This window comes from Piliocolobus tephrosceles, chromosome 17 (genome assembly GCF_002776525.5).
Source record: "Piliocolobus tephrosceles isolate RC106 chromosome 17, ASM277652v3, whole genome shotgun sequence".
In the NCBI taxonomy this organism is placed as follows: Eukaryota; Metazoa; Chordata; class Mammalia; order Primates; family Cercopithecidae; genus Piliocolobus; species Piliocolobus tephrosceles.
In genome coordinates, this window is record NC_045450.1 from 8,872,313 (window position 1) to 8,887,444 (window position 15,132).

General features: G+C 48.8%; 1 protein-coding gene across 1 annotated transcript in view; it reads left to right on the forward strand.

Annotated features, from left to right (window-relative positions):
• Positions 1-13,356, forward strand: part of PMM2 (phosphomannomutase 2) — a 38,379-nt gene extending 25,023 nt beyond the window's left edge. Inside the window, exon 8 of the mRNA XM_023225706.2 lies at positions 11,842-13,356. Coding sequence (XP_023081474.1) covers positions 11,842-11,943 — 102 coding nt within the window. The 3' untranslated portion in view covers positions 11,944-13,356. The remainder of the gene's footprint in view (positions 1-11,841) is intronic.
• Positions 13,357-15,132: the final 1,776 nt, after the last annotated feature.

The following is a 15,132-nucleotide window of genomic DNA, read 5'->3' on the forward strand; positions in this document are numbered from 1 at the left end:
TATTATGCTTGGCCTAATTATTTGTATAAAGTACAGCAAGAATAATTTGCCATATAGGCTGTTTTTAAAATTGGCTTTGCTGAAACTTTGTTCCATAAGAAATCTCAGGTTAGACTTTTTTAAAGCCTCGAGCCCAGCCATGGATTTATCTACTATACCTGCAAAGATGAACCAGTATGAGTTGGGTGAAATTTTTTCCTCTCATGATCCTAAAATAATTGGGGGCTCCTGGGCCTGTCAGAAGGTGACATTCTTTATTTACCACAGTTCGGGAACCCTGCACAGGGACTCTGTAGACAAGGTATGAGGCCAGCTTTTCCAAGGGATTTCTATTGGCTCTGTTAGTCAACTTTGTTCCTTAAAGCAGTCTGTGTATATTTGAAAATATGTCATTCCAGTTAAAGCCAGCATCTCTAATTGTATCCTATTACAAAAGAAAACAAATTGTTACTGCCCTTGTGCAAATAATTATACTGCCATAAGTTGATAATACTCACACATAGTTTACAAATTCTGGAGAAATCAGAGAGAAAGCAATATGCTCTAAATTTTGCTCACAGAAGTATACTTTAACTCAATTGCTAAAAGTTGTAAACAGCTCAAAAGAAGAATCATTTTCTTGACTCTGAAAGACAAAAGGATTAACAATGTTTAACACATCAGCTCTCCATGAGGATCCTAGAAGTTTTTTTCCTCCATTCCAGTGGCACAATTTCTAAAGTTATCAGAGACCTGCATTCAAGAGTACCCATTAGAGTATTATATCTGATTATAAACTGCCTTTTGAAAAGGATAAAACCAAGACAACAATTGTCTGTGGGTAACAAAAGTCTCAGGACGGCCATAGTTAAAGATGCAGTCAACCAGGAAATCTGGTCATCTCTGTGACACACAGTTTAACGTAACAATTATAATTATTACTGATAACATATACTGAGACATATCAGAATTATAAGACTCTTACACAATTTTGTAACACATACTAATAACATATTTATATGAGTATAAACCCAAAGAAAGTTAAACACTTTTTTATATTTGACAGTGCTTCTCCTACATAATTTTAATATACCAAATAAGCCAAATATGTCTCTTTTGGACTTTAGGGAACTTTTTTTTTTTTTTAACGTAGAATTTGATCTTGGAAAGTTTGTTAAGTATCAAAGGTTTAAAACACTAGATATCACAAAGTAGAATCCCAGGTCACCATAAGTAATTCATTTAGCCAAAATGATAACTGAAACATTTTGTAAAGGGAAAAACCTTTACTCTGATAGAGAGAAGACCCAGCTTTCTAAACAACAAAACCCAATGAAGATAGCATGAGGCCAACTGAATCTGTCTCTTTTTTTTTTAATAGTTTACTCCAAAGCCAAACAAAAATCTTTCATTGTCTCTCTCTCTCTCTCAATATTACATAAAAATGTTCTTCAACAGAGAAAACCAAATTTTATCTTGCATTAGTGCATCTTTAATGCTAAAGCTAGTTTTGTTGTTGTTTGTTGTTGTTGTTGTTGTTTTGAGATGGAGTTTCACTGTTGTCACCCACGCTGGAGTGCAGTGGCATGATCTTGGCTCACTGCACCCTCCTCCTCCCAATTTCCAATGATTCTCCTGCCTCCCAAGTAGCTGAGATTACAGGCACCCACCACCATTCCCAGCTAATGTTTGTATTTTTAGTAGGGACGAGGTTTCACCACGTTGGCCAGGCTGGTCTTGAACTCCTGACCCCACATGATCCACCCACCTCAGCCTCCCAAAGTGCTGGGATTACAGGTGTGAGCCACCACTCCCAGCCGAAGTTAGTTTTTAATAAAATTTTACAAACAAATCTATTCAATTTTAGTTTGACTGTAGGGTAAAATTTTCATAAACCTTTTATATAACCATTTATAATTGTTTGTTAAAAGAACAGTGTTCAAAAATAAAAACCCTATTTTTATTTATTATTTTTTCGAGATGGGAGTCTTGCTCCATTGCCCAGGCTGGAGTGTAGTGGTACATTCTCAGCTCACTGCAACTTCTCCCTCCGAAGTTCAAGCAATTCTTCTGCCTCAACCTCCCGAGTAGCTGGGACTACAGGTGTGTGCCACCATGTCCGGCTAATTATTGTATTTTTAGTAAAGACAGGATTTCACCATATTGACCAGGCTGGTTTCGAACTCCTGACCTCATGAACTGCCTGCCTCAGCCTCCCAAAGTGCTAGGATTACAGGCATGAGCCACCACACCTGGCATAAAACCCTATTATTTTGATATATGGGCCCAGATTCTGGCCCTACATCAGTATGCTTTTAATATTTAATTTATGGAAAAATTAAATAATACCCTTTCAATTTTAGCCAGCTTGTTCACACACAGAGTTCTTCACAAAGTTAGTTTTTCACAAACCTACAATTTGCTTAAACTTTCAGTTTTATTTTGTCTTTCTTTCAACCAAAAATAATCCTTAAACTCTCTAAATTAGACAAGTTTTTTTTTGAAAAAACCATATTCCCATGTCTTTAAGCAATTTTAATTACATACCAGGTGCAGAGCCTAGAATACAGGACAGAACTGCAGATAAAGTCTGACTCTTTCTGGCATAGCTAGGAGTCATGGCTAACTCCCTATGTCCCCAGGCCTTATCTAGAATCTAATGGCTCTAAAGTAGGTAAATTGAACAATTACAAAAGTCACAGAAGCCATTTATGACCTTAAAGCATCCAGCAAAAACCGTATCTGATCTGCCTAATACCAAATGTCTGAGTTTTGAAGACAATTTTATTTTATTTCCTCAATAATCTTTAAAACTATCTTTATTTACCAAAGATTACTAACGTCACATGAACTAAAATGCATTAGAGTTGCTATTTTTTTGACAAAATGTTTAAGTGCTTGTTTTTTAAGCCAATTAATTACAGCTCTTAAACATCACACACACAACATTATAAATATACGGACCGAAGAATATGCATTCGTTGTTAAGATTTTTCATTTGCCGGATTTTTAGGGGTTTTTTCCCCCCATTTTACAAATCTTGTCACAACTCACAGAGACCATCTATGACATGCTTGGACTTTCTGACTTGTCCTATATGTCCCTCTTTCCTGAATAATCAGTCATTCTATTTTAGGACAAGAATTTACCATACAACTCATATAAATTCCTTTTATATGAGAAATTACTTTCTCATATAAATTTCTTTTTTTTTTTTTTGAGACAGTCTTGCTCTGTCGCCCGGGCTGGAGTGCAGTGGCTGGATCTCAGCTCACTGCAAGCTCCGCCTCCCGGGTTTACGCCATTCTCCTGCCTCAGCCTCTGAAGTAGCTGGGACTACAGGTGCCCGCCACCTCACCCGGCTAGTTTTTTGTATTTTTAGTAGAGACGGGGTTTCACTGTGTTAGCCAGGATGGTCTCGATCTCCTGACCTCGTGATCCACCCGTCTCGGCCTCCCAAAGTGCTGGGATTACAGGCTTGAGCCACCGCGCCCGGCCAAATTTCTTTTTTTATAATCATCCTTACCAAAAATACATCTTTATATCCCTAACTTTTTTCACACATCTTTGTCTTCTACTAAAGTAATTCAAAGGATGATCTGTGAACCAGATGGAAGAGCGGATGGAAGAGCCTGAGGCAGCCCTGTCTAACTTCCAAGCTTCTGCTGACAAGTCCTTCAGGGTTCAGCGAATGTGACCAACCAGACAAACTAGGAGAGCCTGATAGACTTCCTTTAGCAATTCCTTTAGACGTCTCCTCCACATACATGAACACATACAGCAAAACAAATACGCAAAACACCTTCCAGAGATTCCAGACCAAATCACAAACGAAGAGTATTCCTCCAAACAAGTCCCCTATTATCTGTACAATTAGGGCAGATACCCCATGCTGGGGCTACAAACAGATACCATGTAATAGAACTAGAGATGCCCCACGATGGGGCTACAGTTATAGCAAGTCTCCCCAGGACTGTTTCTCTATCGCAGTTAAATCCATACAGCATGGGTTGGCAGCACCCCACCAATAGAGATGGCGCCAGTGTCAGCCCCCAGTCCAAGAGAACTAGGTGGCCGCCTGGGCTGGCCTTTGGATCCATCACCAGTGAGGGGGGTTGGGGAGGCAACTGAATCGCTGGCAGATAGCCACAAGAGAGATCACAGATGAGTCCCCAGATTTGTAACCCCCCCAACAAATTCTCCTTGCCTGCAGCCTAGACAGCCAATTTATCCGGGCAGGAGAATTGCAATAGAGAAAGAGTAATTCACACAGAGCCAGCTGTGCAGGAGACTGGAGTTTTGTTATTACTCAAATCAGTCTATCCAAGAATTTGGGGATTGGGGTTTTGAAGGATAACTTGGTGGGCAGGGGCTCTGGAGGTATGGATGGCTGATTGGTCAGCATGGAGATTAAATCATAGCAGGTGGAAGTGAGTTTTTCTTGCTGTCTTCTGTCTCTGAGTGGGATCAAAGAACTGGTTGAATCAGATTACCTGTCTGAGTGGGTCAACTGCTACATTGGAAGGCAGTGTCTGCAAAGTATCTCAGGCACTGATCTTAGATTTTACAAGTGATCTTATCCCCAGGAGTAATGTGGGGAGGTTCAGACTCTTGCAGACAGAGGCTCCATGGCTCCTAAACCATAATTTCCAGTCTTGTAGCTAATTTGTCCTACAAAGGCAGACTGGTCCCCAGGGAAGAAGGGGTTTATTTCAGGGAAAGAGCTGTTATCTTTATTTCAAACTTGAACTATAGGGCAGGCATGGTGGCTCACACCTGTAATCCCAGCACTTTGGGAAGCTGAGGAAGGCGGATCACTTGAGGCCAGGAGTTTGAGACCAGCCTGGCCAATGTGGTGAAACCCCGCCTCTACTAAAAATACAAAAATTAGCCAGGTGTGGTGGCGCACACCTGTAATCCCAACTACTTGGGAGGCTGAGACAGGAGAATCACTTGAACTTGGGAGGCAGAGATTCCAGTGAGCCGAGATTACACTACTACACTCCAACCTTGGTAACAGAGTGAAACTCCGTCTCTAAAAACAAAAACAAAAAAAAGCAAAGTTGTACTATAAACTAAATTCCTCCCAAGGTTAGTTCAGCTTGTGCCCAGGAATGAACAAGGACAGCTTGGAGGTTAGAAGCAAGATGGAGTCAGGCCAGATCTCTTTCACTGTCACCATTTTGTGTTATAATTTTTGCAAATGTGGCCTCAGGCCCTGCATCCATAATACCTAGAAATTTGATAAATACTTGTTAAACAGCCAAAATGAATGTCCATGGCAAGAATCGACTATTAGGCATGGTGGTGCACACCTGTAGTCCCAGCTACTCAGGAGGCTGAGGTGGGAGGATCGCTTGAACCCAGGAGGTGGAGGCTGCAGCAAGACATGATTGCACCACTGCACTCCAGCCTGGGCAAGAGTGGGACCCTGTCTCAGAAATAAATAAGAGTCCTGACTGTGAGCTACAAAGGGTCCATCTGTGCTATAGGAGGCATCCACACAGCACACACCCACTGCTACCAGCTAAGCAGTTCATGCAGGCTGTGGTAGATGACACTGTTCCTCTCTTTGGACGATTGGGGTTCACTACTACACTGCACAGGTCAGCAACAGCATGTACGGAAATGGGCTGAGGCGGGGAGACTCGTCAGTCCCCTGACATCGGAACATGGCCAACACTATGCCTTTTGTTTCATCCTCAGACTTTGGAGCTATTAGGGATTTAAATATTAATGTGCTGATTTCACTGAGCCCTGGCCTTCCTTTGGTGCCTGACAGGTACACTGTAATGAGAAATTGGATCATTCATTCATCCCTCCCGCTTCCCTCCCTTCTCCAGGGAACAGGGTTTTTGTTCTCGGAGCTTGGGGAGGTGGGTGAGTTCCCCAGCTAGAATCAAGTAACCTTTAGTGCATATGCAAATCCAGCATTTGAAATTTCCGGTTTTCTGTAGCCTTATTATTCTAGAGGGCAGCCAGCTTTCCTTTCATTTCATTTGGGGTCCACTTCGTCTGCTTTGCACCTACTCTGGTATGCAAGCTCGACATATCCCCAAGAAGGCTGCACCCCAGGAAGGAGCCCACCATGCTCTGAGAGTCATAAAGAAGGAAGCAGACCCTTGGCAGGAGAGAAAGGAAGGCCTGAGGTGGGTTGTGTTTGTGATGCAGATGCTCCTGCCAGCCATGCAGCTCTCTGAAAGGGGGTGGAGCTGAGCAGCGACCCAGCGAGGCTTCTGCAACTAGGGTCCGGAGGATTTCGCCTTCCTGGATGGGTATTGGTTCTCCAGACCTAGCTTTATTAAGTGCCCGCGAGTTACATGCACACAGATCACTCAGATTTCACAGACACCTCCCCACCAGCCCCCAGCAGGACCATGGGAGGAGACTTATGCCGTTAGGCCTCTATCCCCTGTGTGTGACATCTGCAGGGAAGGGCACTCCTAGCAACTGTCAGGGGACTAGCATAAACCCTTTTTGCTTCAGGGGTCTCTTCCCAGGTAATGGCCTCGGTCCTCTTTGCACCCTAGCCGGCTGCAGGAGCCTCCTAACTGATCCCCTGACCCCCCACCCATTCTCCAGAAAGATAATGGCCTGGGCTTGCAGCCTTCCAGTGGCTTCCCGTGAAATCCCAGGTCCTTACCACAATCTGTGCTCTGTGGCCTGGCACAGCCCCTGCCCATCCTTCCTCTTCAGTCGCTTCTCTGATGGCCACATGGCCTATCCCCTCACTTCCCCCACCCTTCAGTCCTGGCAGCCCTTCCCTCCCTTTGCTCAACAAGGCGCCCAAGAGCTGTCTGCTCCTGGCTGGTCTCCCCGACCAGACCACAGGCAAGGTCGTTTTCGTTTGCGCCGTATCCCTAGCTGCTAAAGCAATGCCTGGCAAGTAGTAGGTGTTCTAGAAAGGTGTGTTGTGTTAACTGATGTGCTTTATGCGACTACTAGAGCCGGCGCCAGAGGAAAAGGCAAGTAGGCAAGATATAAAAGGAAACTTTTATTACGTGGCCAATGTAAAGAAAGAGGAGGGGAGGTTCACCGGTCTCCAGCAGGGGAGGCCGAGGAAGTCGCTCCGGGGTTCTCCGGCGAGGTTCCTGGGTCTGCATATGAGGAGGGGCCGAGGAGGTTTGCGCCACGCGTCTGCTCGGAGCGAGTTTTATGTCTTGGGCCTGGGAGTGGGAGGGCAGTAGGCGGGACGCGGGCAGGTCGAGGGCCCTGCGGTGGGCGCAGCCAGGTAGGTTTCGGTGTCCTCGGTGGGACATCATGCTGCGCCTGTGCAGTTGACCTGTGCCTTTCCGGGGGGTGGGAAAGTTGATGATGAAGAACCCGGAAGTACACCATCTTAGTCACCTTTGTTCTTTGTTTCCCTCTCCCTCCTTCCAGACAGTCCAACTTTTTATTGATGATGATGATTGGGGGCACTGTTGTCTGTCTAGCTGTGTCCTGCTGTTAGGGGGCGGTGTCATGAGGGTCTATAGTTGGCACCTGGACATAGGGATGTAGGAGCATCTGGTTGAAGGCAACGCGGGTGATCTCTTGCACTGGTATTAGATGGGCAACAGTGGTGACGTAGTGGAGGTAGTTGCTAGGAGACGGTATTGTCCACTGCCGTTTAGATGTAAGGACACCGGTTTGCCTGGTGTCTGCAGTAATGTTTGGTTTTAGTTAAGACTAGGCCGGAAATCACACGCTGGTTTGCCTAGTGCCTTAGGTGCCTAAAGGTCTAAAACAATTATTAGAGGAGATATAAGAAGCAGGTAATAGAATGATGACAGAATAGTTAGGAAGGAGCCGAGGAAGAGGAGGGCAGGAATAGACTGAAGAGGAAGGCGGAATGAGAGTAAGAGACCTATAGGGCAAGAATGAGAGGGAGTGTGGAAGGTGGGTAGGCGGAAGCGCGGAGCGCTGGAAGGAGGGGCACCCTCAACAATGGTAGGCGGGACCGAGGAGGAGGGCGGAACTACAGCAGAAGCGGGAGGGGGAAACAATGGTAGGCGGGACCGAGGAGGAGGGCAGAACTACAGCAGAAGCGGGAGGGGGAGGGGGAGAAGCGGGAGGGGAGGTGGAGTATAGGGCAGGAGTGGAAGGGGGGAAGCTGACACGGCGAGTCAGACAGGAAAGATGACTCTCTTTTCTGACTTTGCTAAGTCCGCACCTTAGCCAACTTGACTTGGGCCAAGGAACATTGGCTACACAAGTCTGGTCGAGAACACAAGTCTTAAAACTTTTGTATATAATTTATTTTAGACTACTTGCTTAAGCGCTGGCAGAAATTACTGAGGTCGATTAAAATGTTACAGTGTAGGGTGCCTTCAGGCGGCCATTGAGACTGGTTGTCTAACTTATATTGTGGCCACGTCACAGTGGAGAGGGAAATCAGTCGCTTTCATTTAAGATCTTACTCTAATTGTAAAGTTTTGAGATTAGTTAGAAGACACCCTAAAGGGGAGTCTCTAGGTATTTTGGATTGGGGGTATCCCATTGCCTTCCTCTCGCCAGTAGGCGGAAACGGAAACCAAACTCTACCTGGCTACAAAGCGTCCTTTGGAGCCACTAGAGACGGGTGGGAGGCTCCTGGAGCCGGAATGGAGATTACCTCCAGGCGGACGTCTCTGTTCTGGACGGGTCACCCACGGAACGGAATGGAGTTCCTTTGGGCAGATGTCTCTGCCTTTGGAAACTCCCCTGTGGGTCACCTGGTGACCAGAAAAAAAACCTTGGGCCTGCGCAGGACTTCTGGCCAAGGAGTATGAGAGGGAGGCAAGAGGTACTCACCCCCAGGAGACTTGGAGGTGCGGAAAGCGACGTCTAGGTCCTGGTCTGTCCGCAGCCTGGGAGGAGGAGGCTCCTCGGACCTTGGGGGGCCCCGAGGAGGGGGTCTTCTCCCGGGTTTCAGCACCACCTGATGTGCTTTATGCAACTACTAGAGCCAGCGCCAGAGGAAAAGGCAAGTAGGCAAGATAAAAAAAGGAAACTTTATTACGTAGCCAATGTAAAGAAAGAGGAGGCGAGGTTCACCGGTCTCCAGCAGCGAGGCTGAGGAAGTCGCTCCGGCGTTCTAGGGCGAAGTTCCTGGGTCCGCATATGAGGAGGGGCCGAGGAAGTTCGCGCTACGTGTCTGCTTGGAGTGGCTTTTATGTCTTGGGCCTGGGAGTGGCAGGGCAGTAGGCGGACACGGGTGGGTCGAGGGCCCTGCGGTGGGCGCAGCCAGGTAGGTTTCAGTTTCCTCGGTCGGACGTGATGCTGCGCCTGCGCAGTTGACCTGTGCCTTTCCCAGCACGGGAAAGTTGATGATGAACAACCCGGAAGTACACCATCTTAGTCACCTTTGTTCTTTGTTTCCCTCTCCCTCTGTCCAGATACTAATGTGTGAACACGGACACCCCCTCCTCAGTCACTGAGGCATGTAAGAGTTGGTTGTGCCTTTGGTTTTTGTTTTTTGAGTCTGGCTGTGTTGCCCAGGCTGAAGTATAGTGGTCCATTCTTGACTCACTGCAACCTGCGCCTCCCATGTTTAAGTGATTCTCCTGCCTCAGCGTCCCAAATAGCTGGGATTACAGACATGCGCCACCATGCCCAGCTAGATTGTGCCTTTGTTAGGTTCTCTGTGACTTTTGTCCACCATGTCATTCCTGAAATAAATCTTTTTCTTTTAATTATAAGAATTATTAGAAGTAGCTTGGCACTGTGGTGCGCAGTCTTTGTCTCGGCTAATTGAGAGGCTGAGGCTGGAGGTTCACTTGAGCCCAGCCTGGGCAACATAGCAAGACCCTGTGTCCAAAGGAAAAAAAAAAAGGCAAAATCAGAATTACCAGAACTGATTTCACATGTGTAGGTAGCAGATGGTGGCCATGAAATTCAGGTCCGTCTGAAGGCTGCCAGGCCTGGTAAAAAACTGTGTTAAGGCCAGCGCAAGGCCCTGGCAGGCTCCTGAGTGGCTGGACTGGAAGAGATGCCAAGTTCATGGCCTCCTGACTCCACCCAGCACTCCCTGGGCCCAGCCACATTCCTTCCTTAAGCCTGAAACTTCACCTCCACCTGAGGAAGCCATCTGCCTGGGGATAGGTTCTTGCAAAAAGGAAAACACTCATTTCCAGAGGCAATTAATTTTTTAAAAATATGTCAGACTGGCCGGGCACGGTGGCTCTAAGCCTGTAATCCCAGCACTTTGGGAGGCCGAGACGGGCGGATCACGAGGTCAGGAGATCGAGACCATCCTGGCTAACATAGTGAAACCCCGTCTCTACTAAAAAAATACAGAACACTAGCCAGGCGAGGTGGTGGGCGCGTGTAGTCCCAGCTACTTCAGAGGCTGAGGCAGGAGAATGGCGTAAACCTGGGAGGCGGAGCTTGCAGTGAGCTGAGATCCGGCCACTGCACTCCAGCCCAGGCGACAGAGACTCTGTCTCAAAAAAAAAAAAAAAAAAAAAAAAGGCAGATTTTATTACAAAATCATGGTTTCCATGTTGGGTTCATCTCGGTGCTTTATGAGAAAAAACCCTTTTCTCTGTGGTTGTGTTCATTGTATTGTAAACGAATCATAGATTTTTTTTAAGGTTTTGAGTTAGAGTGTTTATCCAGTTTTATGAGAGAAATAAAGGAATTCCACGATGAGAAAACCGGGGTATTTCCTGCAGGGCTCGGGTTGTGGGAGTGGCAGGTACGTGATTCATTAACCTGAGCCCAGCAGGATTGGTGGGGGTGATGGGGACACAGATTAGGGCACTCGACTCAGGCACAGGACCCCGGGAGAACATGCCCCGGTGCTCCTAGGCATGGGCCCTTGCAGACTTTCTGAGGCCTCGGTTTCCTCATCTTACCAAGGTGTGACCCCAACCATCATGTCCTGAACTTTTGGCCACAGAGCTCTGGGTAGGCTTCCACCATGACCCCATTTTGGAGATAGGGAGTTGCTGCAGCCACGCTGCTGCTCATTGGTAGAACCGGCATCTGACCCAGGCCACCTACTCTAGAGGCCCTGCTCTTAGCCAGCAGCTCAGACCCCAGTCATGTGGGGCCATTTATTTATTTTTAAGATAGAGCACTCCCAGAGTGCAGTGGGGCGATCCCGGCTCACTGCAACCTCCACCTCCTGAGTTCAAGCAATTCTCCTGCCTCCGCCTCCTGAGCAGCTGGGATTACAGACGTGCACCACGATGCCCAGCTAATTTTTGTATTTTAAGTAGAAATGGAGTTTTGCCATGTTGGCCAGGCTGGTCTCAAACTCCTGACCTCAGGTGACCCACCCCTCTCAGCCTCCCAGATGCTGGGATTACAGGCATGAGCCACCACACCCGGCCCATGTGCGGCCGTTTAAATTAAAATGAAATCAACTGAGTTCCTCCATTGCATTGGCCACGTTTCAAGTGTCCAGAGTGACACATGGCCAGTGGCTGCCATCACCACTGATGTCGCCACGTCCTTCATCACAGGAAGATCCCTGGCAGCCCTGCTCCCCACCCTCTGCCCTCCTGACGCTTCCTTGTGACTTGTTAGAAAAGGGTGGGCACAGCTAAAAAAAAAAAAAAAAAAACCTGATGGCTGTGAGAATACTGTCACTTGCTGATGCCTTCTGTATAGAAAAATAAGCCTTAGACCGATCTTCACAAGAACGTCGTGATCTCTCTCCTAGGCATAATTAACGTGTTCCGAGCCAAATTGCAGTTCAAGAGAAGGTTATAAATCTCTTCTCAATAACAATTGTACTCATGTTCCTCTCCTGGAAACTAAGAGGAAGGTAGCTGAAGAAATTCTCTCTGCCCAGTTACATCTTGTTTTTCGGGTACTTTTGGGTTCCAGGGTCACATCAGCAGTGGCCCAGGACAAACGAGGGGGAGCCTTCATCTGTACTTTGTGTCTTTCCAGGGTGGCAATGACCATGAGATCTTCACAGACCCCAGGACTGTGGGCTACTCTGTGACAGCGCCTGAGGACACACGCAGGATCTGTGAAGAGCTCTTCTCCTAACTCGGGAACAGGAGGGTGGGGTCCTGGCTGACAAGCCAGCATGGGGCATTTGGTGGCCAGAGCCGAGGGTCCTCCCACACATGCTCACCCACCCGCATCTCAACCAGGCTCTGCATCCTTTGCCAGGCACATGCAGTCTGGACCGCCACCCCTGACATGCCTTGCCTCCATCTCCAGTGCCAGAAGCTTCCAGAAGGAAGGAGAAAACTATTGTCAAGAATGGGTCAGAGGAATACCTCCCACAAAAGGTCTTCCCCACCCACCCTCAGCCCCCTAATCTAATACTCACCCTGATACATGCAATCATGTGGTTTTGGCGGAAATTTCCCCGTAATTCTAGGATGATACAGAAAGAAAAAATGTGCCTGGGCCCTCCCTCTTGGTGCGTCTGTGGACTCGTAAGCAGTTTTAATGTACTCCTGCATCAGCACCAACAGTGGGGGTTTGGTACTGAGAAACAATGACAGGCCATCTGCAGTGACCCACCCCAGGACGAAATTTACAAACACCTGGAACGAAGCTCCTGCCTGCATGTCACCTTGATGGGACTGTGAGCTGGGCAGTGTTATGCCCAGTGACTAGATGCACTCTTCATTTTCCCGTGTTTGAGGCTGAGGCCTGCTGGACAGATGGCTGGCCAAGTGGGAGCAGACCCCAGGGAGTTTGCACCTCAGCTGGGCCAGAGAGTTGATGCTGGCAAAACAGTCACCCAGGTCCAGAGAAACCAATGTAGGATGTCAAAAGGACCTTCTGGTTGGCCCTGGCTGGCTTCCCAGGGGCGTTCGCCTCTGTTTCTCAGGGATTGAGCAAGACCCTGGCCAGGGAACAGGAAGAGGAGCTGTTCTCCTATCTGCGCCCACCCAGGCCCCCACCCACACTTTACAACTGAGGGGGCCGAGTGCAGCTGCAGCCAGGTCCGCGTCCCTCACTCTTTCCACCTTCTGCACGTTCTTCGTGAAACTGGAAGGATCCCAGGCCTCAGCCAGAACACGGTGGAAGAGAACTTTCCTAGGAAACGGTTCATGTGTCACTTTTCAGGATGTGGAAACGCTGGGAGCCACAGACCCTCCATTGCTTGGTGCTGGGGCTGTGTGGCCTCACTGAGCACTGAATCTGGGGCCAAGGGGGCCCAGACTGCCCTGCACTCCTGCCTCCCAGCCCACAGCCAGGTGCTTTCATCACGGCTCAACCTGGTTCCCTCCAAACCTCCCAGCCACTGGGGCTTGCAGCTGTCTTGAGCCCCGGATCCGGTGGGGTGAAAGCAGCCAGCTCCTCATCTCGCAGGACAGTGAGATGGCAGTGACTTGCCGGACACAGCCATCCAGTGGCATCTTTCCTTGTTGAATGTTGCAAATGATACTGTAATGACCTTCCAAAATGGTTAGTACATTAAAGTGATTTCATTGTTTCCTATTTCTCATTCTGTTTCCTTTTTCCTCCTGTTTGCACATTCTGGAAGAGAACCCCAGCCCTTCCAGGTCTGAGAGCCACTCTTTCATTGCTCCAGATTTCTGTCCCGTCGGGGTCCCCTCCCTCTGTGGAGTTGCATGTTCCTGTTCCTGACAGACTCCTCCCCCACTGCTTTTCTGCCCACTGGGTCAGGGCCTGCCATTCCTTACAAGTTTCCTTAACGTAGTGCGTGAAAGCGAGACAACTGAGTCTTACTCAAACTTGATTTAACCAGAAATGTAGGGTCGCTGCTGTGTCCCCCCACACAGGGCTGCCCTCAGGTGGGTACCCCGAGTCCGCCAGGCTGGGCCCTGATGCGCAGAGGCCTGGGCCGCTCCTGCCCCAGTTCCCACAGTGGCTGCTTCAGACCCTCCCCAGGCCCCTCGAGCCCCTCCTGCACTGCCTGCTGCCTCCCTCTGCAGTCAGAATTGACACTCCCCTCCCAACTCAAAAGGACTTGGAACTTCCCCTTTCCTTCCACCTTGTCATCGCATTGCAGCCCCGGCCAGCTTCCTGGGGTTATTCCAAGCGTGTCCACTTGTCAGGCACTGTGGTGGGATGTAAAGTGTTAACAACTAAATGATGCATGCGCAGCGCGTCCTGGTGCCTTCCACGTGTCCCCAGAGCAGCAGGTTCTGCACGTGGCAAGTTAAGAGCACGGCTGCCAAGGCTCCAAGCCTAGTTCTGCTGGTACAAGCTGCTGCGTGACTTACGGCGAGTTCATCTTCGCCTCAGTTAGTTCATGTGTCAAATGGCATAGTCCTTACCGTGTATGGAATTTAAAGCACTTTGAACAGTGAGTGTGAGCCATTACTAACTCAAATAATACCCCCGCTCCCTGCAACCCAGAACCCTGTAAGGCGGGACAGTCCCCTCTCTGCCTTAGGGGGTTACCAGGATAAAGACACCATCACAAGAAATTTAAACACAGTAAGTTTTGAGCCAGAGCAAAGCACAGAGGTTGCACCTAGGCCAGCCTAGCACTATTGAAAGTCACCATCCCCAGCACTGCAGAAGCTGACCCTGAACTCAAGGCCGGGCTTAAGCCTCAGGGAAAAGGCCTGCGTCGAACCTGAGCAGCTGGTGAGTACAGGGCAGGCCTCTGGCTCCCTGGAGGGACAGGCGAGCTGGGAAGTTGAGCTTGAACCTGATCCCGAGGGAAGGGCGTGGGGCCCGCCCATGATCTGTCCCGGAAGGTCCCTCCAGCTACTGGAAGGGGAGTGCCCATAGGGGCCAGAAGAACAACCAGTTGGGCAGATGTTGCCGTAATCCGGACACATCCAGGCATACGTGGCTTTGAATCACTTCCTCTCCACGAGCTGCCTCCTCTCCCCGCCACCCCAAGTGTTCTGGCTGTGGGCCCCAGCTGGTCACCTCAGCCCGGGCAGGCTCCTCCAACCCGACCCACAGGAAACCTCCACACTGCCTGCCACTCCACACTGCCCGCCACGGCACCCCGAAGTCAAGACCTACAACTCATTCCACCTCCCTCACCGGAGGCTGCTTTCCCAAACGTCTTCAGTTTTGGTTTTCATTGCTGTTGTTGCTATTGTTGTTTTTGAGACGGAGTCACTGTTGTTGCCCAGGCTGGAATACAATGGCGCAGTCTCGGCTCACTGCAACCTCCGCCTCCCCACTTCAAACAATCCTGCCTCAGCTTCCCGAGTAGCTGAGATTACAGGCGCCCAACACCACGCCCAGCTAAGTTTTGTCTTTTTAGTAGAGACCAGGTTTCACCAT